General features: G+C 43.1%; 3 protein-coding genes across 4 annotated transcripts in view; 1 reads left to right on the top strand and 2 right to left on the bottom strand.

The window, feature by feature from the left end:
• Nucleotides 1-276: 276 nt before the first annotated feature.
• fbxo43 (F-box protein 43) lies at nucleotides 277-5,027 on the bottom strand. 2 transcript variants are annotated; one of them, XM_054621405.1, is made up of 6 exons: nucleotides 4,869-5,027; nucleotides 2,831-3,679; nucleotides 1,956-2,711; nucleotides 1,563-1,665; nucleotides 1,062-1,256; nucleotides 277-880 (listed from the first exon to the last, which is right to left on the bottom strand). In XM_054621405.1, the coding sequence occupies exons 2-6, from the start codon at nucleotides 3,613-3,615 to the stop codon at nucleotides 632-634; spliced, it is 2,088 nt and encodes a 695-aa protein (XP_054477380.1). In that variant the 5' UTR covers nucleotides 3,616-3,679; nucleotides 4,869-5,027; the 3' UTR covers nucleotides 277-631. The 2 variants fall into 2 exon arrangements, with proteins under 2 accessions (XP_054477380.1, XP_054477381.1); XM_054621406.1 differs by lacking the exon at nucleotides 4,869-5,027 and adding an exon at nucleotides 3,815-3,978.
• A 33-nt stretch (nucleotides 5,028-5,060) lies between these two features.
• Nucleotides 5,061-19,582, top strand: LOC129109369 (sperm-associated antigen 1-like). The gene is made up of 19 exons (XM_054621407.1): nucleotides 5,061-5,142; nucleotides 5,427-5,571; nucleotides 5,812-5,971; nucleotides 6,097-6,219; nucleotides 6,292-6,362; nucleotides 6,583-6,695; nucleotides 6,802-6,907; nucleotides 7,107-7,237; nucleotides 7,482-7,588; nucleotides 7,985-8,108; nucleotides 9,402-9,857; nucleotides 11,952-12,051; nucleotides 12,573-12,725; nucleotides 13,380-13,537; nucleotides 14,801-14,942; nucleotides 16,021-16,147; nucleotides 16,297-16,461; nucleotides 17,227-17,550; nucleotides 17,726-19,582. The coding sequence occupies exons 1-19, from the start codon at nucleotides 5,091-5,093 to the stop codon at nucleotides 17,852-17,854; spliced, it is 2,886 nt and encodes a 961-aa protein (XP_054477382.1). The 5' UTR covers nucleotides 5,061-5,090; the 3' UTR covers nucleotides 17,855-19,582.
• A 73-nt stretch (nucleotides 19,583-19,655) lies between these two features.
• LOC129109687 (E3 ubiquitin-protein ligase RNF19A-like) overlaps nucleotides 19,656-22,635 on the bottom strand; it is a 28,418-nt gene continuing 25,438 nt past the window's right edge. Inside the window, 2 exon segments of the mRNA XM_054621804.1 lie at nucleotides 19,656-22,374; nucleotides 22,377-22,597. Coding sequence (XP_054477779.1) covers nucleotides 21,776-22,374; nucleotides 22,377-22,597 — 820 coding nt within the window. The 3' untranslated portion in view covers nucleotides 19,656-21,775.

Raw genomic sequence — 22,635 nt, 5'->3', positions numbered from 1 at the left:
ACAAAAATACTCAATTCTTAAATATCTACAGAATGTACCTTACTATTACTATTTAGAATCACTTACATGTAGTAAGATAAAGTTTAATGAGAGAATGTCATTGTTATATCAGTTGAGACCAGGATAGGTTATACCACTAGATGGCGCCAATCACTAACAAAAAATTCAAAACAAATTCATCTTTACAGATTACAATAGAGACTAAGTCCAAAATAGGACCAATTATTTCACAAATGAGACAAATTTAAAAAAATCAAATTTATTTTAAAACTGCTCTGAAAACACATTGGTAAAAGCTGAAAATCGTTGAAGAATTCCCAAAAACATTCTGTACAGTTGATCAATGTGTATGGAAAAAAATACATCAACAGCAAAATTCAGTCATTGTTCTGCTGGCAAGACTTCCTTCACATTCATAATTAAAAACACAATTAAGAACTGTGTTGAAAAAAGCGTGAGAATACAGTAAATACAGTACAAAACAGGCACAAAGACATTGATAAGTAGAGAAGTTGCTCTCATGTGACTAAATATCACTTTCCCTGTTGCTATGCCTTGTGTTCACCAATAGGCATTAAAAAATGGAAGTGACCTCGTCATAACAAACAGGAATACACAGTTGACCTTCTGCTCAGAGTCTCCTAACATTTCGCTTGCTTTGAGCGCTTCCTGGCAGAAGTATGTCCTTCTTGTGGCGGCCTACAGACTGGCTGCCACACTCTCTAGAGCCGTGGAAAGCACACAAACAGGCTGTGCAAAACTGGAAATCACAGTCGGCTCTGCTGCACACGCCCTCCCGTTTCACTGAGTGACACCTCGCAGGATGCTGACATCTTGGGCACGGCTTGAGGCACTCATCGTTAAAGAGGGTTTGGGCAACCTGGCAATAAAAACAAAATGTAATTACTTAAATAAATGTTTTATGTTAACTTCCCACAGGAGTTCCTTCAGTAAAATCAATTAGATCCCCACTAAACATCAATGCAAACTCTTATATAATATATCCAAACATTACATATAATCTATACAACCAAATTCCGTGTAATCAGTTTCAAACTCACTTCTAGAAATTTATCTCGTTTGCTGCTGCTGCCTGAATTGAAGGTGCTGTGCTTTGATGGGGTTAAAGTGCTTTTTCCTGACTGTGGGGTGCAGAAGCTGGACGTCCTAGACTGGGCCTGAACCGTCTTGAGGGCAGACCGCTTGAGCAGAGCGAGTCTAGTCTCTGCGTCGGGGACATGGACGGCACCACCAAGCTGTAAGACAACGATACAAAATTAGCTCATTTCAACTTTTAGCCACGGTTAGTCGATACCCGTACTGACAATCCAAATGTTACTTTACAGTGAATCACATCAGACCAAAATCTGCTGATGTACTGATCTCTAATAGATTACTTTTTACAGGGTTGATCATCAGTGTCATAGCCAATGTTTTTCAAAAAACCTGCTTGAGAAAGACATCAAAAAGCCACAGAGCCCTGAGTAACGGCTGTATATTGATAGACCCATTTGACATTGGCCGGTCATAAGCAATAGTGGCCAATATGGCAAATCTCTTACCTCAAGAGCAGCCTCCACTTCACTCAGGTAGTTTCTCCTCTTAAAACTAGCTCGCTTGTCTTGTTGGATGATTTCATTCCATCTCTTGCACACCCGACCGCACCTGCCCAATACAAACAATTGTATGCATGAGACCAACATTTCTAGCCTTCCAGCACATTAAATTAAGGTTGTGTCCTTGATTGTTTGTTAAAGCTTTGTTTTTTGAGTAACAGGCTAATATTTAACTTAAATGCTGCCATCACAAGTCACCATAATCAGTTTAATGATTGACAAACTGGAAATCAAACTGCTTAGCCTTTGAGAAGAAAACTGAGGCATACAGTAGATGCATCAAAAATATGAAAGCAAATATGATTTTACTTTGTATGTGACTAAACATGAACTCCTTACATATAGATGCTCTCAGGGGTCAGGTGGCTGAGGATGACAGACAGGATGTGCCTGAGGTTCCTCTTCCTCAGCTCTGTGAGAATGTCCACCTTCCTCAGGCCCATCTTCCTGCCAATCAGCCCTGCCAGCGGCATGGTGGTTGTGAACGTCACTGGGGTGTTGGTCAGCGCTGCGGTGGACTTCAGCTGCTCCTTTAGGCTTGGACTTTGGCCAAAAAACATGTGTGCTTTCAGCTGGCACATAGCATGAACCAGCTGCAAAGCTGGAGTCAGAGAGAGATTGACGGGGGTCGTCCTGAGAGGAGTCACATCTGTATTAACAGGAGCTGTGCTGAGGGGTGTCGTGTTTTCTGGCCTGGCTGTATTTGCTCTTAGTGGGGTGGCATTGTCTTGTCTTGCAGAGGCCAAAATATCAGATGTCATGCTATAACTACATTTAGCAGAAAGGGCACTGCGAGGGGTGTCACTATGAGCAAAAACATCATCTTCTTTAGAAAGACTGTGGCTTTGCTGAAGATTTCCGTGCTTTCTCTCTGCTGGATCTTCCTCTGACTGAGAGCCCCCTTCTTTTAGTGTAGAAAGCCTATGTTGACGCTGCAAACGGGAGCGCCGCTTTGCCTCTGCCTGATTTGGGGTTTCATTGTTTCCTCTGGAGGCAGAATGGAGCAGCTCCAGGAATGAGCCATCATGGTCAACCAAGGAGTCTTGGGATTTATCAAGGGCCAAGGAACTAAAGCCACTATCCTCACACACAGACCTGTTCCAGGGTAAGAAGGTGGTTAATAGAAGCATGTTTGGATGAATGTAGGGAACATTTCTTTATTCAGCTGGGAAAATGTACCAAATTTAGAAACTGACAAAAAAAAAAGCATGTACCTGATATATTTGGGTGTGCGTGAAGATGACGGTGTGCACAGGAGGCTTGAGTTGTCATATTGGTTATTTGTCACACCGCTGACTGGTGACTGAGAGGTTCCCTTAGAGCGAGCAGGCAGGGATTTGGTAAAGCACGGAGTCTCAATAGCAATTTGATCAGTGGCAGAACTGCTCTCACTGAAATCTGCATCCGGGAGTGAAGCTCTTCTCTCAAAACTGGAAAGGTTACTGGAGTTGAGTTTACCATCTTCAAGAGTCGAGGTCCTCACCTGCGTGAAGAGGAGACGCCGCTTCCTTCCAGATAGCGGCAGGTCCTGCTCCAATTTCAAAGTGTCTAGAGAGTCGAACGATGCATCGAGCCAGTGTTCAGATCTGACACTGATGGAAGACTCTGCCCTTCTGGTGCATGGCGATCTTGTGTTGTCAGCCTTGACATCGGTGGTGGGTTTGCACATGAGAAGTCTGTGTCGCATTGGGGCATCTCTTTTGTACGCTTTAGGGGTTTCGCACCAGCTAACTGCTGGTGGCCGCTGGAGCCCCCTGGGGTCATTGCCCAAACACCTAACTGGCTCTCTGGGCCTCTCCTTGGGCGTGACAGAAAGCCAGATGTTCTCTTTAGGCGTTTCACTGAATTCTACTGGAGACAAAGACCGACAGGAGTTCACTCCACCGATGCTCTGTGGGCTGTGGAATAAACCTGAGTATCCACTGTCGGAGCAATCATCATAAGAGTGCTGGCCTTTGCAGCTCTCAAGGTAGACGTTTGATTCAGGAGTGCACTGCATTTTTCTCCTCCTGTGTGCACTTTTTGTCGAATACACCGTATTCACCAAGTAGATGTCAACTGACCTGCAGACAGCAAGAAAGTAGTAAGTGATCACAAGGATAACTGAGCAGCATGAACTGGTAAATCAACCAGCTATCGTTAGTTAATTAAATCTAGGAAAGCGAGCTTAAATGTTGCCTTTGTTTGCAAGGTCTTACCGTGCTTTAATTCAACGTTGGACTCGCATCGTGATAACTGATGAGCCAAGTGATAAACTAAATACGTCCAAAGTATTTATGTGGTTTTCAGCGTTGACACTGTCGGTAGCAGTTTGTTAAAACACAAATTGTCAAATAAAGTCAGCTGGTTCAACACCAAACATTCGCAGCTGTATCATCAGCATCATCAGCGTTGCTACGCGAGGGCGTGTTCTCGATTTAAATCCCCCGTCGCGTGCTCTCTGTGATGCCGCTTTAAAGTGAGCTATAGCCGCCAAAACCAACAGCTGAGCCCTACTAGTGGTACTCTGCTGACAGTAGACCCGGGGCTCAGAGGAGGGTCAGGAATGCAGTGTGTCACTTCTTTTTCACTTACTTTACATCTAATAACGTCCCCGAAAAATAAATAGCAGTTTGCCATTTGCATGCAAGAGAAGGAGGCCACAATTAAAAAACGCTACCCTGCACAAATAAAGCGCAATTGTAAGAATACGCTTTAAAATGGATGTAGAATTCATAACAGTTAACTGTGTTCAAGACTAAGTTTAAAAAAAAAACGTGTTGTATGACTTCCTCAAGTCCCACAGACATCTTTGTTAAAAGCAATTAGCATGATGTGAAAACACCTGGGTCAATTACCAGGTTAATTATCGTGTAGTGGGATGACATGCCTAAAATCTGGATGCGTTTTATTACATTTGTCTGTGTCATTTCCCTCATTAATTTACAAAATCAGCACACAATAAACACACATAATATTAAAGAGCCATGAGGATTAATTAAATCCACCCGTCCAAATAAATTACCCGTCTATCCTTGCGGGTAAATAACGTTAAGTTGAACCCAATAATGTAAACACCGACTTACATTCAACATAGTCTAACAAACGGACAACTTATCCCTGACAACGTTAACCTCCTAGAACCACAACCACTGCTCGGTAGTGTTAGAGGCTTCCCATCACACACACATGACGGTAACCAGCGAGCTGCAAACAAAACATTAGTAGGCATTAGTAGAATTAGAATTAATAGAATTATAACAAAACACTTACCTATTCACAAAACTGGACTAAAGGTAACGCATAAACCGTGGCAGAAACGTTGTTTCCTCCTGCTCGGTTCCAGGACTCAGCTTTCACCCCTTGCCGCTGTTTGTTTGTTTCATGTTCATCTGCAGGCAACTACCAGCCACGTTTTCAAATGTGGAGCCACTGTGGACGCTGTGACGTGTTTCCTCCTTTCTGGAGTGCAACTTCCTTCCGCGTGTGGTCACCATGGTAACAGGCGAGAGTTTGGCCAAAGAGGGTAAAAGAAAAAAAGCAGCAGGTAAAGCATTTTAATACATTAACATCACGTGTATAATCTACGAGGAACACTGACATTTCGTTATTGAAAATGTTGTCTTGACTTATCGGTATTTCCAAAAATTCTATTAACAAGTTGTTTCATCGTATTTTGTATTTTTAAATAAAGCTCAACGCTCTTAAATACCGACGCTCACGTGGGGTAACTCTAGGTTATTCTGGGTTAGCTTACTTTAGTTTACCAGTCTACTATTAACAAAACGAAGTTGTTTGATAGAATAGCTGAGTGACCTGTATTCTCCACAGGTATGAGCGCAGACGCAACTTTCTCTCGAAACCAGTCCACCACCGTTGACTTCGGCGGACAGGTCCCCGTGGAGCACCTGGACTATGACTACATCGAACAATGCAAAGATGTGAAATACCTGGAGATGATCTGGAGAGTGCTTAGGTAAAAGTCACATAACTGAGCTTGAGGTGTTAAGAGATAGAATTGGTTTTGTATGTTCATCAAATATTCTATTTTATATTTATATTAATAATGCAGTATTGTAAATAGATTGCATAAGCCTACCACCAACACAAATTGCATGAGAGAGTACAACATGACACAGTGCAGTCTAATAAACTTGACTGAACATTTTTCTAGGAACTCGGGTTTTCAGAAAATAACGTTTTGCTTTGTATTTAGGTCTGGTGACGAGGGCATTTATCCTCATTTAATCGAGTTCTGTGAGAGTCACTTGGAGAAACTGGACCCTAGGAGCCGAGCTCTCAGGAAGGAAAACCCCGTGACCACAGCAGCCAGCCTCCCCAATGATGAGTGGAACCAAATTGTTGATGAGTTGAAGGCATGCAACACATCATAGATTTGCTTCTTTTTTTTCTTTTTTTTTATCAATCCTGCTCACCTCCTGTTCCCCTCTTAAATTTCTCTGAAAATGAGTTTCTATATTAATTACTTTGCTCCTTACAGACGTGGCAAGAAGAAACCAAAAAGACTGAGACTTCACTTAAACAGCAGTCAATGTTTGATGATTTAGAGAATAAAACCATTCCACCAATAAGAGGTTTCAATTGCTCCGTTCCACTTAGTCAGGTAAAAATGGTATTTAGCACACACATTATGTACACAAGGAAAATACTTAAATTAAGTCTTATCTCATCACAGACTTCAGTTCCAAAAGAAAAGAAGAATTCTTCAAAACGCCCTCTCCCACGAGATTATCGAGAATGGGACAAGTGAGTCATTTTGCCTCTACATTTGTCTTTTAACTGCAGGCTCTGTACCTAAAAGCTTCCATGCATTTTACTTTGTAAAAAAAAAAAGACGCCTCAGTTTAGAATCTTTCATTACAATAATCCACAGTTAATCCACAGTTAATCCACAGGTTATGCTTCTCTAGAGCATCATTTAGCAGAAAATATTCCTTTACCCAAATATATTTTGCTTTAATTCCAGGTTTGATGTCGAAAAAGAATGTGAACGAATCAGCGGGAATTTGGCCAAAAATGATCCAGCTGTCATCGTAAACACAGGACACCCCAAAATCAAGACTAAAGTGGATGTTACATGTAATGTATTATGTTAAGCAGCTCATATATATTTTCTTGTCATTGGCATTGTGTTTACTTAAAATGTGTGAGTTTGTGTTTGAAATGTGTGGTCTAATACATCCAGTGCTGACAGAACAGGAGAAGTTGCTTCTGGCAAATCGGGAAAAGGACAAAGGCAATGAAGCTTTCAGAGCAAACGATTATGAGGAGGCAGTTGCATACTATTCCAGGTCAGGCTCTTAAGACAACTCAATTATTATAGCAAGCATTCTACATCTCTTAAGGGGATTATATTATGTTCCCTGGCATTTAATTAGACTTCTGTTATCATTTAGGTCTGATTCAATTCCCACTTACTGTGCTCTAAGTGTCTGTCCATTATCCTTGTTATGAATAAAGGTTTGTTTTATTTTTGGCCTTCCATTACAGGAGCCTTTCTATTAAACCAACTGTGGCTGCGTATAACAACAGAGCTCAATCAGAGATCAAGCTCAAGCACTGGCACAATGCCATGAGCGACTGTCTGAGGGTACTCAAGCTGGAACCAGGCAATATGAAAGGTGCTTTCCTTTTTTTGTACCATAGCGCTTTAATCGAGTTACAAAAAATGCATGTCAACAGAAATGTGATTATAATGCAGGCTTCAATTCATGTTTCCACTCCCTCAAAGTACTTTTGTGAAGACCATTTTGAAAATTCACAAGGGTTTTCTGATACCACATTTGCAACTTTACAGCACAGGAGTTAACAGTGGCTTCAGTATATGTATGTCAATACTGTACGTGATTTGTTTTTCATCATCAGCTCTGCTACGTCGTGCCACTGTTCATAACCACATGGGCAACTTCCGAATGGCTGCTGAGGACCTGAGGGCAGTGCTAAGAGAAGAGCCGCAGAATGATGTAGCCACTGTAGGTAGAAGTACTGAGGCATGATGATGACATGCCAGTAGCCCTTTTTGTCCACTAGGTGTCCCTGTATTTGTGTGAGATCAGGCGCTTAAAAACAGCTTGCAGCTGTTGCAAGGTTTAATAAAATCACACCTAGTCTATAACTGTAATTACACAACGGTGTAGCTATTTCAGTTGTTCTTTGACAGTTGATGATTGATTTTATTTTAAGACATTGTTTATATGTCCATTAATTAAGTATTAGTGATTTTGATGTACTGTAGGTGAATAGGGAAAAGCTAAGCTGAGTGGTATATGGGTGATTGTGGTGCCAGTAGGTGTGTCACCTTTGCTGACTACTTAACAGAACTTGGGTTGTTGTTCAAATTCTAATTTTATGAATTATTTGTGGTTTAGCAACTTCTGTCTGAAACTGAGAAGAAGATGAAGGAATGTCAACCAGAGCAGCAACGCAAAGGCAAAAAGATCCTCATCCAAGAAGTAGAAGAGGATGACGATGAGACAAAAGCAGAACAGACCGGTGAGATTTTTTGGATCTCCATATCTATATATCCTTGATTTACACACACAGACACAGAGACTCAAGCCAGCGACTGTTGAAAAATTCCCTGAATCCATCCAAAAATCTATCTATGATCAATATAAATGAGGGTCATGTCCTCTAAGCTATATTTAACACAACATGGACAGTTTAATTAGCTTTTAAAATCAGCATCCGTTATGTATCAAGGCTGTGCATAGACAAACAGGCCCTTATTCGCTATTTATTATGACTGATCTAAAATTAAAAAAAACAACAACCATATACCTAGTGCAGTGGATCTATAGCTCTATGGTGGGTAACATTTGTCTAGTTTTACAGTAGAGCCTGACCAATAATTTGGCATGGATGATACTATCAACTGATAGCAATAAGTAATATACAATTGTAGGACAAATGCAAAATATATATATATTTGGGAGAGTTTAAAAGCATTGTTGTTATTACCTAGTTTTTCCACCAAAGACAACTGGCAGGTTTACTTTCCAAATGTAAAATATCCTGCTTAGAACATGTCTTATTCATGTTACTTAATAAGCCCTGCTACAGACTGGCGACCTGTCCAGGGTGTACCCTGCCTTCGCCCATTGACAGCTGAGATCGGCTCCAGCACCCTGCGACCCTTAACAGGATAAGCAGGTTACGGAAAATGGAATGGAATGTTACTTAATAACCAAATTAAGTAATTAACAAATTACTAAAGCTCAATCCAAATGTATGGGAAAAACAAGATAAACTGTAGACTCTCGAATATCGATTGTCTGCATCAAATAGTCCATAATAGCTGCCCTACTTCAAATAAATTAGAACTCTAGAACTACTGTATTTATACACTACACTGTAGTACATTTGTATATATGTGCCTTACTTAGTCCTCACTGTAGCTGCCTGGTAAAGGATTTGCCCTGTAATCCACTGATTTAAACAAAACATCTGAGGAAGCTTTAGCAATTCTGGTTATGGTAGGGCAGTCATTTTCATCCCAAACCCTTCTGTCTGCCTGTGCTAAATAGAAAGAGGAAACACCCCTTGGCCATCTGGGTAACGTGACATACTGTCTATGCGTGTGTGTTATCTGCCCTGCCCCCACCCAGCGCTTTCATTATTCACTATTGAGAGTGGCTGCTTCCTGGAACTCCCTCTCTGAAGTGGCTCTATGTCATGTGTGTTCAACCCTCCCCCACTGTGATGTAACCGCTGACTCCTTCCTGTGGGTGTGTTTGCCCATTCTCTCTCCCTCTGCCTCTCCCTCCCCTCCCCTCTCCCTTCTAGCTCATCCGGTTGAACCCAGCCAGGCTGTGGGAGGGGAGGAGAGCTCAGCTGCTCCTGGCGAAAGGGGAGACATGGGTAACGCTCAAAAGAAGCCCCACGGCAGAGGCGACGGGGGTCCTCACAGCGAGTTCAACAGCTCCCACCATGGACACTGGAGGAGCAAAGGAGCCAGCTCTGACAAGTACAAAGTCTCGCAGGACCCAAAGGAAAAGGTAGCCAATGGAACGAGCAAGAGGGGCTCGACAGCTTCAGTCCCGGCAGATCAGAGCAGCGGCGGTAAAGGAACTCCGGTGGGAGGAAATGCAGGGGAATCTGTCAACCTTGATGCCCCGTGCGGAGCCCTGCCCCCACCACTGGCCCGGCTAAAGAATGAAGGGAACCTGCTATTTAAAAATGGACAGTTTGCCGATGCACTGGAGAAATACTCACAAGCCATTCAAGGCTATACAGAATCAGGTAGGGTGGACGGGTGATCATGGTCGATGCTGTTCTTGTTATTGTAGTCCAAGGTGGTTGGCAGATCAGTCACATGGTGTGTACAATTGTGTTTGGTTTATATTGTTATATTGGAGTGATATTTATTCTATTCCTCCATGTCAGGATCATTTAATCTGACAGCAGTGTGTTATAAACAACTGCTCCATAGCTTAACAGATTGATGTTTCATCACAAGTCACCCATATTTAATTGAATATTTTTTTTTTTTATTGTTTAATCATCAATGCTTTGAGACTGTGTCCTATAACTGTCCAATGCGATCGTAAATCAAAGGTCATGACCTTGCAGTTATAAGGCTTGTGCTTCAATTTAGTTATTGTTGCTTTATCACACTGCAGGATATATTTATATAACAAAAATACACCTAAAATGATATTTTCCATGAGAAGATTCATACCTAAACAACAGAAATGATCCCTCCGAGAAGCTGTCCACATTAGATCACACGCAGTCTCGAATCAGTTACAAATATTTTACAATTGAGGAGTCTAAAGGTCAGGCCGTTTTTTTGTGCGTCAAGTGATTTTGCACTGATGCGTCAAAATGTGTCTGTCCTGTGTGGCTTATACGGACAGTGTTTATGTTTCAGCCTCAGCCTGGTGCTAAGCCTCTCAGCTCAGGTCCTTCCAGGTCACATGACCACTAACCACTCACTGTGAAATTGAATCTGTAGGACAGCAAAGCTATAATTCTCAGAGAGAGGGAGAAAGTAAGAGATTGATGGAGAAAGAGAAATTGCCTCCTGTCAGGCTCACCCACCATGGAACATACTCTCCCTGTCAATACGTGGGCTGCTATAATATACTCCACTGCCCCACTGTGCTGCTGTATGGGAAAGTGACTGGACATGGTCCAAGGTTCGTCATCCGTCCGATGTAGGGAGGGCTACACGTAATGCAGACAGAATAGAGATAAGAGATGAGGATACATTCTATGAACCCCTTTAAACATGGGGTGGTCAATCAAAAAGGGACACATGTCATAATATTGACATTCAAACTGTTTTTAACAGGGTCTCAAAGCTGGTTTAGGTTGGTAAACGGATGCCCTATTTTTCACCTCTAACATATTAACATACATGCTCTAGTGTCACAGTAACCTTCCTGAGTGTGAGCAGAGACATCATCATTCCTGCCTCACTGTGTCATCATTCATAAACCAATTTCATCTGATGAGGTGGCATGCTAAGCTGACTGTATTTAGTGACGCAGAAGAAAGCTGCTCTTGTCTGTAATGCACAGTATAAGCACAATTTGCCTGCGTCAGTGATGGTGATGGGGAAAGTGGAGAGAGCGCTCTGTGTGCAGTCTCTTTCAGCAAGTCTGAGGAGAAAACGTCCTGTTTGATGAGCTTTTCCTGGGTCGTCATTTACCTTGTGTTTTTAACCTCGTCAGTCCTGGAGCTCATTGTGCTACTGCGGTTAAACAGCCGGGTGTATAAGAAGAATAAAAAGTAGACCCGCTGGCTGTTTAAGGTCCAAACAAAGACTTTAAGGAACTTTGATTCATCAGGACTCATATCTCAGACAACAAGTTTGGCTAAAAACCTGCAAGTTACTTAAACAAGAAGAACGGTGAGCGAGTGAAGACACAGAATTGTTGCCACATAAATGTGTGCGTGTGAATGGAGCTTTAAAAACAGTCTTGCATTCATTAGGCTGACATAAAATACATTTTAGGTTAATAAAGTTCTTTAGTCGTTACAGGATTCCATTATCCAACACTCACACATATACAGCAGCATAGTGTGACAAGATATTGACTATGTAGCAGATACTAAACTTTTAATTCCATGTCCTTGAGCAGTACGCCATGTTTCTGTGGTGTTTCTGTGTCAGAACACATCAAACTGATTGATTCAGCCTCTGACCGTTAAAAATGATTCATAACACATCCTGGCTTTTTAAAGCCACACTTAAACCAGCCAAGGGGTTCTTTAAAGCCTACTGTTTAAATGTTTGGCACTGTTACAGATATTATGTTTAACAGAACCCAAATGGATTGGTAAGTTACATAATGCTGTTTCTGTGTTGTGTCTCTTTTTTTTACACAGGGATTGACAGTCCAGAGGATTTATGTACTCTGTACTCTAACAGAGCAGCTTGCTATCTTAAAGATGGCAACAGTCAAGAGTGCATACAGGACTGCACGAGGTGAGAGACTATATTCACTGATCTCGTAAAACTGTGTGAATATGTGGGGTGAGAAGTAATGTTAGCTGTGGGTGTTAACCCAAATTTACAAATTTACATTGGGTACCCTGAGAATCCAGCACAGCTTCTCAATGTTATTGTGCAGTCATTCAACAAAATGTAACGCACTAAACTAGGAGATTGCTATTGATTTATTAGGGGATTTGCAGTGAGGTGTGTTGTAAGGGTTTGCCATTAATCTCTTTAGAAGTTTCATAAGCAGTAAACTCAGGATAACTTGAAGGAACCTCCCATGTGAAAAGCCTTTAAATACTCTGTATGTTTGCTTATGATTCAGGTTCAAGGGCAAACTGGGTTGTGTGACAGTTCACCAACACATACATTAGTGCTATATACTTAATAAACACAAGAACACGTCCACTTTGAAATCTGTCACAGGGCTCTCAGACAGTCGCATGTATAGCAAAGCAGCAGACTTGATCTTTTGCTCCCGTCTCATCACATCTATTTATACCGACCAGAGCCCTGGAGCTGCATCCATTCTCCCTCAAGCCCCTCCTGCGCCGGGCCATGGCTTACGAGTCCCTGGAGCGCTACCGGAAGGCCTACGTGGATTACAAGACCGTTCTGCAGATAGACATCGGTGTGAAGGCGGCGCAAGACAGCGTCAACAGGTATTAGCCTCCACCTCCCACTTCAGCTGAGAGGCCACAGAGAGCACGGAGATCTGTCCGTGCTGAAACACACAAACGGACGTAATGATGTTTGACAACCATATTCACATGGAAGGGTCTCATTGGCCTCATAAACCTAGAATTTTGCTGAATATTACAGTGACCATGGCAGCTACTCCTATGACTGAGATCTATGATGAAAGTGTCCTTGCTATCCATTTTTAATTTTGGGTGACGCACTATATCATTAGGTGTTTTGGATGAGTAAAAGTTATCACTGCCTTGTATAGTATTATACCGATATTTTGAATCCTTTTCTATACTCTACGCGAGAACTTGCAATGTGACATACTCAGAAGAATAAATTACAACAAATCAACATCAAACACACAAAGTCTAATTAGTGGCTAACGGGTTTAGCTGGTGTTTAAAAGCAGCTCCAGCTACAGGCTAATTATGGCTCTTAGAGGGCATGTCCTCTCTGTTATGCAATTGGAGAAACTCCATATATATTTACAAGATTTAACAAAAAAAAAAAAGGATGGATCTTTAACATTTACTTGCTTTGAGCCATTTTAATAACTGTGCGTGTGACTATATTCAATTGTTTTGTGTCTATGTGTAACACATTGACTGATCGGCGTCCTCCTTCAGGATCAGCCGGCTGCTGATTGAGCAGGATGGCGCAGAGTGGAGGGAGAAACTTCCGGACATTCCCCTGGTCCCCCTGTCAGCTCAGCAGCACCGCAGAGAGGAGCCGCCAAGCACGGAGGTCCTCCAGGCTCGAGCAGAGAAGGCAGCCAGAGACGCAGGTCTGTTTTTAAAAATAAGTCCTAACCATGACTGTTGAGTTTTATCCCCCAAAACACAGGATTTTACTGCTGTGTTCTTCTGACGGTGTTTTTAGGGTCCCTTGTGAATCCTTAACCTTAAGTACCAGCACGGGATTAAAGCAATGTACTGGCTGTTGACGGGGGCAGCAGCAAAACTGTCACCTAAAAAAAAAGAGAAGGGCAGTCGGATGGCAAAGTAAAGCAGTGAAAATAATCTAAATATAGAATACTGATATCGATTTTTTTAGGTGTCTTAAACAAGTTTTGCTTCTGCCCGCGTCTACTGTATTACTGTAGGAAATACACTGACTATGGATAAGAACCTCATACGACCCGTCTTCAAAAAAAGTGTCATGTCTGACGTCAATAACATTGCAAAATTAAATTTTTCATACAAAGCCAACTTTGATCTTATAAAATAGAATGCATTGTTGTAGATTTGACTGCTATATAACAGTGTATAAAATCCTTTAAAGTAGCTCCGCCTCGATCAGCTACAACAGTTAAATGCTAAGGACACATAAAGCAATAATAATTTACCACTTAGATAACAGTTCGACACCCACAGTGACACTTTCCTTTACATTGAGTACTTTCTCTTTTGCCATTTAGCTTCAAAATAAATTGCATACTTTTACTTAGGAAACAATTCCAATGCCTGAATTGTTAGTGGTAGTTTACTCATCTTAAGGATCTAAATAGTTTTTCCACACCGCTTCACATCGAGATAGAGGAACAGAAGACAATAGACTACATTTTGACCACCAAAATTCAGCTTGTTCCGCTTTCTCGTTCACTCTGCACTAAGGTAGGAGGAGAATGTTAAAGGCCTATTTTTTTTATACAAGTGGACATGTCACCTCTGTTCACTGACCAAGCAGGGTTTTTTTTTCCATTCCCAGGGCTGTGTTACAGCTGTTATTTTTAAACTCTAATGAAAGAATAGACCTGCTGGTACCGTTTTTCCTCCCAGAAGACACTTTGCAGCAGATTGATTAGCCCTCAGTCCACACCGTGCCTGATTGCTGACTCTCATGCATCACATCTACCATTTATTTTAAGGGTTTGAACACTGAAGCTTTATATCATAGAACACTGGCATTTTTCCTTGTGGTAGCTTTCCTTAGAAGTAAAAGGGAGGTTAATTAACATGTATTGCAAGTGTCAATGTGGATTCAGTGCTTTAACAGAAAGAAGAATTGCTCTTCAAGTGAGTAATCACCACTTTACTTTGCCTTCCAGAGAGGAAAGCAGAAGTCCGTTTCACAGCGTTGAAACAAGAGGGGAATGACTTTGTGAAGAAGGGCCAATACCAGGACGCACTGGGAAAGTACACTGAATGCCTTAAGCTGAAGCCAGAAGAGTGTGCTATCTACACCAACAGGTTAGAACAACACACTTTGGGTTCGTCATAATTGTCATGGGTTTTTTTTCCCTCACAAAGCAGGAATGTCAGAACACACCCAGAAAAAATGATGTGTTGCTTTTGGATAAATACAAACAGATTGATTAATTATCCCCGGCTGTCATCTGACAGGCGGTGGCGGTGCGTTCAGCTCCGTGGCTGAACACGACCAGTCGTCAGTCTGTCACTGGTGGTAAATTAGCTGGTATTGTTGAGTAAGTCGGAACAGAACGGCTGAGCTGCCTGCTTCAGCGCCGTTTATCACGACTCCATTCATTGCCACAATGATATTATCCTCATCTAAAGACACATAGGTCCCCCCCCCCTTCTTTTTCACAATGGTAGGTAGATTGTTGATCATGTCGCAGAGGAAAGCCTGATGCTGACGTGATCAATGCCCTATTGTGTGTTCGTCTTCGTGTTTGCGTGTGTGTGTGTGTGTTGAGCTCAGCTGAGGAAATGAGCTTATATGTTTAGCCACACCAGAGAAAACACACACTTGTTACTTTCCAAATAGCCGCTAAGACTGAAAGCATTGTAAACACATTAAAGCTAGGGTTGGTAATCTTGAGAAGCTAGCAGGAGTGCAATAGAAATAGATATATATGTAGCCTAAAACAGCCCTGTGTTGCCAACTCTTTTCAAATGAAAGTAGCCCAAAGCGCTAGCTGCAAAAGTCGCTAAATCTAGCGAGACAGACATCCTGTTCCCTTCAGGCCTCCCTCCAAAGCCACTCCCATAAAATTATATTAATGCAACGTAACATGACTATTGTTAGTTCTTACAGCTGTCAAGCTAGCAGAGTGCAAGGGCAGAAATGAGTATGTCAACAAAAATATCAGATTTACCAACCCTGCCTTTAATGAAGAAAGCAAATCTATTAGAGAAAGATTCTATCTCGTGTCTCATCTGTTCCATGCTTCCAGCCTTTATTATCAAGTCAGATTCACAGCTGATGAGTCACAAACTCATGATAGCTGTTAGTCATGCATCGAATTAGCTGCTGGTGACAAAGATAAAAATCCCAAGTGATGTGTGTGTGTGTGTGTGTGTTCAGAGCCCTGTGTTACTTGAAGCTGGAGAGGTTTGCTGAGGCCAAGCAGGACTGTGACACAGCACTGGGAGTGGAGCCAACCAGTAAGAAGGCCTTCTACAGACGAGCCCTGGCTAATAAAGGCCTCAAGGTGAAGAGAGATTGCGTTCGATGACAAATGCCACGAAAGAAATGTGTTCATTTAAAACCAGGGGGAGAGGGGGAAATCTTTTAATTAATGCCACTAATGCACATATTGGTTGCATTTATAAAGCTGTATATTGTCTGTCCCTCCACCAGGACTACCTGGCATGCAGCGCCGACCTGCAGGAGGTGCTGCAGCAGGATCCCAACGTGCAGGAGGCCGAGAAGGAGCTGGAGGAGGTCACGGTGCTGCTCAGACAGAGTCTGGCCAACGCCGATGCGTCACCGGCCAAACCCAGAAAGACTGTCCCCATCACAGAGGTAGATACCGGTAGATTAGGTGATATGTGTGGAGATGTTGGTTTAGTGGCCATAGACAGAACTGCTTGTTCTCTCTGCATCCACTGCAAACAAAATGGTTGAAACATTGCCTTCACAAACATTCAAAATGGACTCTTTTCAGATAATCTGAAGCGTCAGCACTAAATCAGAGGACTGTTCTCGGTAACCGCTGGTGAAAGCCGTAGGCAGCCGTTTCCACTAAACAAGCCCGGGCAAGCAGATTTGCATGGCAGCACTAAATGCATAACACCCTAAGAGAAGTGACTGGTGAAGGAAATAAAACATCCAGCAAGACTAAAGTGCTTATCATGAGGCCAGAAAAGCGACTTCAGTGAAACATAAAGCAGGCCTGTGTCCAGAAGCGCTCCGGCTACCAGACACCTAACATTGTGACACTAAATGAGGACTTAAATGCAGTATCTACTCCAGCTCTGCTACTCTGTGCTGTGCTTCTATCTCTGTGATAGCACACTCAAAAAGACATTAACTACCTGATAATAAAAAACAGTACATCTCAGACTAGATCACTGTACCAAAACCATATCATTTATTCAAAAGGAGTTCAGAAAGAGTTGGAATAATTAAAAAATCTTGCCAGAATGTGCTCTTGGCTTAATAACACCTGCCTACTTCCTTCTGGCCTCTCTCATTCTGTTAAAGTCGGTGTGTTTACACGAATGCAGTACCCACATAAAGTTGCCATCTGTCCTCTAAAGCTTCTCCAACAATTTTTCACGTCTTAAGGTTGATGGCGACGAAGAAACGGCCAGCGTTTCTAACTCAGGGAGCAGTCACGGAGCAGAGGGCATGGCCATCAATATCCAACCGACCAACGCCTACGAGTTTGGCCAGGCCCTGAACACGGTGCGCTGCAGCGGAAACACGGCGGCCTGCGCTGACCTGCTGGCCTCCACGACACCTGAGATGCTTCCCCAGCTTCTGAGCACCCAGCTGGATGGAAACACCGTCAGCTTCATCATGCAGGCGCTGGACTCCCACCTCCTGGAGAGAGACCCCAACCTGGTCTACCAACACCTCAACCACCTGCACACCACCGACAGGTTCTCGGTAAGATACAGACTTAATGTCCCATTCTTTGAAGCTTTTCAAATTTGCATTAAAATAAAATCAACCTGAGAGGATATTTTTTAAGAAAAATACCTTGTATATCTTATTTGTTGGTCCACTTTGTCCCGGGCAGCTAAGGGTCATGGTGATAAGTGATGCTATTTTTTTTTTTTAGGTCGTGTTAATGCTGCTAGAGAAGGAGGAGCGTCGCCACATGACTCAGCTGTTTGAGCATCTGTCTGCAGTGCAGAGCTCAGAGTTCACTAAGAACGATGTTCAGAATCTGGCCAACAAATACATCTGACCCGCCCAGCCAATTTGCTCCCCTGCTGCATGCGCCGCCGCGCCACTACTACTTCAGGATTCTATGCAAAAACACTGCACAAGAACTGAGTACACAAAAGGCAGGAAGCTGCAGAATGTGCCCCAAAGCAATACAGCGGAAACTGAGTCACACTCGCTCGACTGGTCTGTGCTGTAAATGTATCTGATCACTGTACGTTTTGAGTGACAGGACAAGGAATATATTTTTCTCTCCAGAACGTTTTGCTATGCAGATTTACTTTTGTACCACCACTAACCATTTGCATTGTACAACAGGCGGACAGCGGGACACTATGGACCTTTCACTTTAGAGTATTGATAAATAGGGTCCAAAGTACAATGTTATGTAAGGCTACAGACAAGTGTTTCACTTCAGGTGAGTTTTCTCATGATCCCAGAACTGAGCTTCCTTGTTCCAATCAGAATTTGATATCGGCCATTTGATAAATGAGATATTCAGTGCATGCTGAATATTAACTAACCTAGGAACAAATGCTACAGAGCGAAATGAAAGATAAAGAAACTGTTTTATTATGACCAAATGCTCTCGGTGAGAGAAATAGGCCTGCATGACATCTTATTGCTGTTGTGTGCTGTATGATAGCAGCACCTGTTGAACTGATATCTACTGAAAATGTTGTAGGTGAAAATACAGTGTGTAACCTTACATGACTCCGATACTCTCTTCTGTTTATTCAGCTATGCAGTTAGCAGATCTGGGTTCTAATGTCAAATCGCTCTCAAAGGCTGGTGTTTTTTTGTCTTCTCCATAAGGAAAGTAATCAGAGTGTTTACCAAATTAGCCAGCGCACATCTGCACAGTCATCCCCACAGCAGTTCAGCCGTGCAGATGTGTACACACTGGAGAGAAGCAGCATCTTCCCGAGATGTGTGCCTTAGATGTCAGACTAGGGGTCAGACTTATACAGTTCCGTATTTATTTCTTATTATTTTGGAGTGTGCAGATTCCTAAAGAGGTGTATGTTTATGTCACTGTAGCTTTTATCAAAATGTTTGTTTGGATTCGTGCATCATAAATCATACATATACTCATTTAGCTACATGCGTGTAATTGTTTAAGATATGTAATTTATTTGCTCATTTAAAAAGGCATTCTATCGATGTTAAAGGGATGGTTCACCCCCAAATATAAACTACATATATATCCTCTTATCTAAAGAGCTATTTATCAGTTTAGAGTGGTGTGAGTAGTGTTGGCGTTAACGACCGAAGAGATGTCTGCCTTCTATCTGATATAATGGGACTGTAGGGGACTCTTTGTGGTGATCAAAGCACCCAAAATATGTTTAAAAAAAAACTAAACATGACAAAGTTGCTCAAGATAACCAACATAACTAGTTGTAAGCAGTTTCCTGAGGAAGGTTTGATTTTAGGCTGAACTGTCCCTTTAAGTATCAAATTACTGTACATTCCAGTCATTCAAATCGGCCGCCTGAATCCAAACAATTCTTTGTTTTCTAATCTTCTATCAATTCTACATGAATGTAACAAATTAAGTTCAGGGTGAGAAGTTGTGGGTGGGGGCTTCCAACTTCCCATGTTCCACAGTTTCTCTTCACTTCAGCAGTATATTTCAGTAGAGATGTAAAACAAATGTGTACAGTATTCACAGAGGGCTATTCAATAAACTGGAAGAATATGTTTTCTTCTCTGTGCTGAGTTGAAATGAAATAGTTCAATAAAAAATTTAAATGGAATACCCTTACTATTGACAGTACTTGCATTAACCTGAAAAAAGAGGACGGGACGCGGCATTTCATATATATTTTTTATTTTTCTGATATGCATTTACACGCATATAGTAAAGCAAATTACCAAACAAATATACAAATACCTTATGCCATTCTGCACAAATTACAAATTATATCTGGCACTAGTGTTCAAATTAGGATCAAGAAACTGGAGTTTTGTTGAAGGATTGAGAAACCGAAACCGAGGGGGGTACATAAAAATGAATGATTTTGCTTTTAATGTGGGGCAGGAACCGAACTCGGTGTTCAGTCGGTAACAGACCTGGGTCAAAATACCATTCAGGATGCTTTTACCTACCTGGTAGAGGTTCACCTGAGCCGACTCAGTGGCCTTCGACAAAGCCGACCACTGAGCAGTGAAGACAGGCTTAAAGCACACACACTGACATAAAGTGTTTGAAAATGGATTTGGACGTCAAAGTCTGCTCAGCAGCACCGATTGGCAACATAAATGGGAAAATGCAGGACAAATCAACAGGGAGGGGGAACCCAGAACCAACACACGTCTCCCCATTAAACTTTGTGCATCGCAGAACATCGAAGTTATAAGAAAAACAGGTAACAGTGCAGGTGCCTCTGGGCCGATCCGCGGCCTCGGTTATTTGCGTAGCATTTGTGGAGCATGTAGAAAAAACAGCAGTCTGTATGTCTGTATGTCTGTATAGTCCCGGGTCCTGTCCTCATTCGTCCCCCGCTATACTGTGTATACGGGTGACAATTCTACGGTATAAGATTTAACAAGAGCCTGAGTGCTGTCTTTGGTAGGCAATTGAGAAGTCTTCATTTACCATGTCTACCACAGTATGAATGGTGTGTGTGTGTGTGTGTGAATGTGTGTGTGTGTGTGTGTGTGTGTGTGTGTGTGTGTGTGTGTGTGTGTGTGTGTGCGTGTGAGAGTTAATGAGCGTCCCTCCTACACAGACAGACGTTCTGCAACCTATAATGAGTCTTGAAGACACAGTGGAGAGAGAGAAACAAACGCAGAGAACACAAACAGCTTCTTGAAGGCACCATGAGTTAACCAAGAAAGACATCAGAGCTCTCTCTTACTCGGTGAGGCGAGGCCATCAGCCGGAATAAATCACCTTTGAACAGGACAAAAAACATTTTCTTTTATACAATTTCACAGAATTGAACCAACCCATTGGTTAATTTCTTAATATAATGACTTTCAGCATTATCTTTGAAAACCGTGGCCTTCCAGAGACCGCTCCCTCGAATCAAACCCTGAACACATCATCACACGCTTCCCACAGAAACCTAACAGGGCCCGGGTTTCCTGAGTCATCTTAGCGCTAAAAAAAAAACCCAACACACTGAGGGTTTTGAAACATCAGCCACAGGTTTGAACTCTGTGGTCGTTAAGCTGCGAGAGAGCTGTCAAGTATCATCTCCCGTTCTAAAAGAGAACCTCACTTGTGTGACAAGCTGTTTTTAGCGCTAAAATTATGTAGGATGTTTAGCCCAGGCCTTACAATTATACCTTGGAGGGGTTCATTTCAAACAAATATCCGGGGAAAAGACAAAAAAAAGTCTAATAATAAATACAGACAAGAATACAAAGGTTCCTCTGTTACTACTACATTTGGGAGGGGAGAAATAAAAAATAAAATAGTGAATCATATTGCCTGGTCCCTGTTTTGAGTTCCCTTCTGGAAAGCTGGAACATTAAGATTCCCGCATGGTGTTGCATCCGCATCAGAGAGCCCAAAAAATCAAATACTAGCAAAAAACGGCACAGTGGTTTTGTTTGAACACCCACGCAGGTCGGTGGGACGGCGACCGAAACAGTGGGCCGTTTCCGTTACGAGTGGTGAGTGTGTGGACTGTCAAAAAAAAAGAAAAAGCGTTGGGCGGTCTGCGGGTCACAGGGGGAGAAACACCAGCGTTCATGACCTTAATGATTCTCACATGGCTGCCTGTTAATACTTCTAACCAGCACTCTGGCCGTCAGTAGACACACAGATGTCTGTTTTACTCAGGGTTGCTTTTTTTAATGAAGGACAGAAATCCCCTTTACAAAGGGAATAAAAGAAAATGCAGGTTAAACTGAAAGCTGTGATGGTTAGTTCAGTGGAGAAGATGTTAACTAAACATAGCATCTGTGCAGCACTTAAGGTGTTGAGATTTCAGATGTCAGTCTGTATGCAGGAGTTCTTGGGCTGCTGCTGCTGGGTTTGGGTGGGGTGTGGTGGTTGGTGGTGGTTGTTGTTGGTTTCTTTTAGCAGCTCTCTGGCGTTGCTGTGAGAGTCCAGCTCAGCGGGGCACACCAGGTTGACGTTCTCCGCCGTGATGAAGCAGAGAGGGGAGAGCTCCGCGCCGTGGCCCAGGGAGGAGGTGGTGGAGGTAGGGGAGTGGGGGGCGACGACAGCCCCGTGTCCCTGCGAGGAGGCCGAGGAGGAGCCGGGGCAGGTCTCCAGGCGGTCATTCTCCACCTCGGGCAAGGGGCTGACGGTGGCGAAGCGCGTGTGGTAGTCACCACCGCCGGAGCCGTGGCTGCAGGAAGTCTTCATGCTCTCCAGGTCGGAGCAGCTGAACTCGGAGAAGTGGCTGGAGTGGGAGTCGGCCACGGACGGCAGGCTGCCGCTCAGCGACGGGGAGTCGAACTCCGAGGAGTTGGTACTGCGCTGCTCCAGCAGCTGGGCGTCCATGTCCTCGCGGCTCTCGTTGATCTTGGTGCCCCCGCCGCCCTTCTTGCGCAGCTTGCCTTTGCTCTTTTTGCCCCCGAGCTGCAGGAGGAGGAGCAGCACGCCTCTTTGGCCCACCTGCCGGAGGCTCCCTTGCCCTCCGAGGAGGCGCAGCCACCGGAGGGGCAGCCGCCGGAGGGGCAGGTCCAGCCGCAGCGGCCCGCGTGGGCGCCGCCGTCGTCAACGCTGCTGCTGCCGCTATGGTGCCGCAGTTTGCCAGGTTTGGATTCAATGTCAACCTGGACCTCCATACTGTTCCCATCTCTGTTATGTGGGAGGGAGAGGAAAGCATGAGACAAAAA

The sequence above is a fragment of the Anoplopoma fimbria genome, chromosome 20 (genome assembly GCF_027596085.1).
Source record: "Anoplopoma fimbria isolate UVic2021 breed Golden Eagle Sablefish chromosome 20, Afim_UVic_2022, whole genome shotgun sequence".
In the NCBI taxonomy this organism is placed as follows: Eukaryota; Metazoa; Chordata; class Actinopteri; order Perciformes; family Anoplopomatidae; genus Anoplopoma; species Anoplopoma fimbria.
The sequence above is the reverse complement of the archived record's forward strand: the minus strand, read 5'-3'. Positions and strand labels throughout refer to the sequence as shown.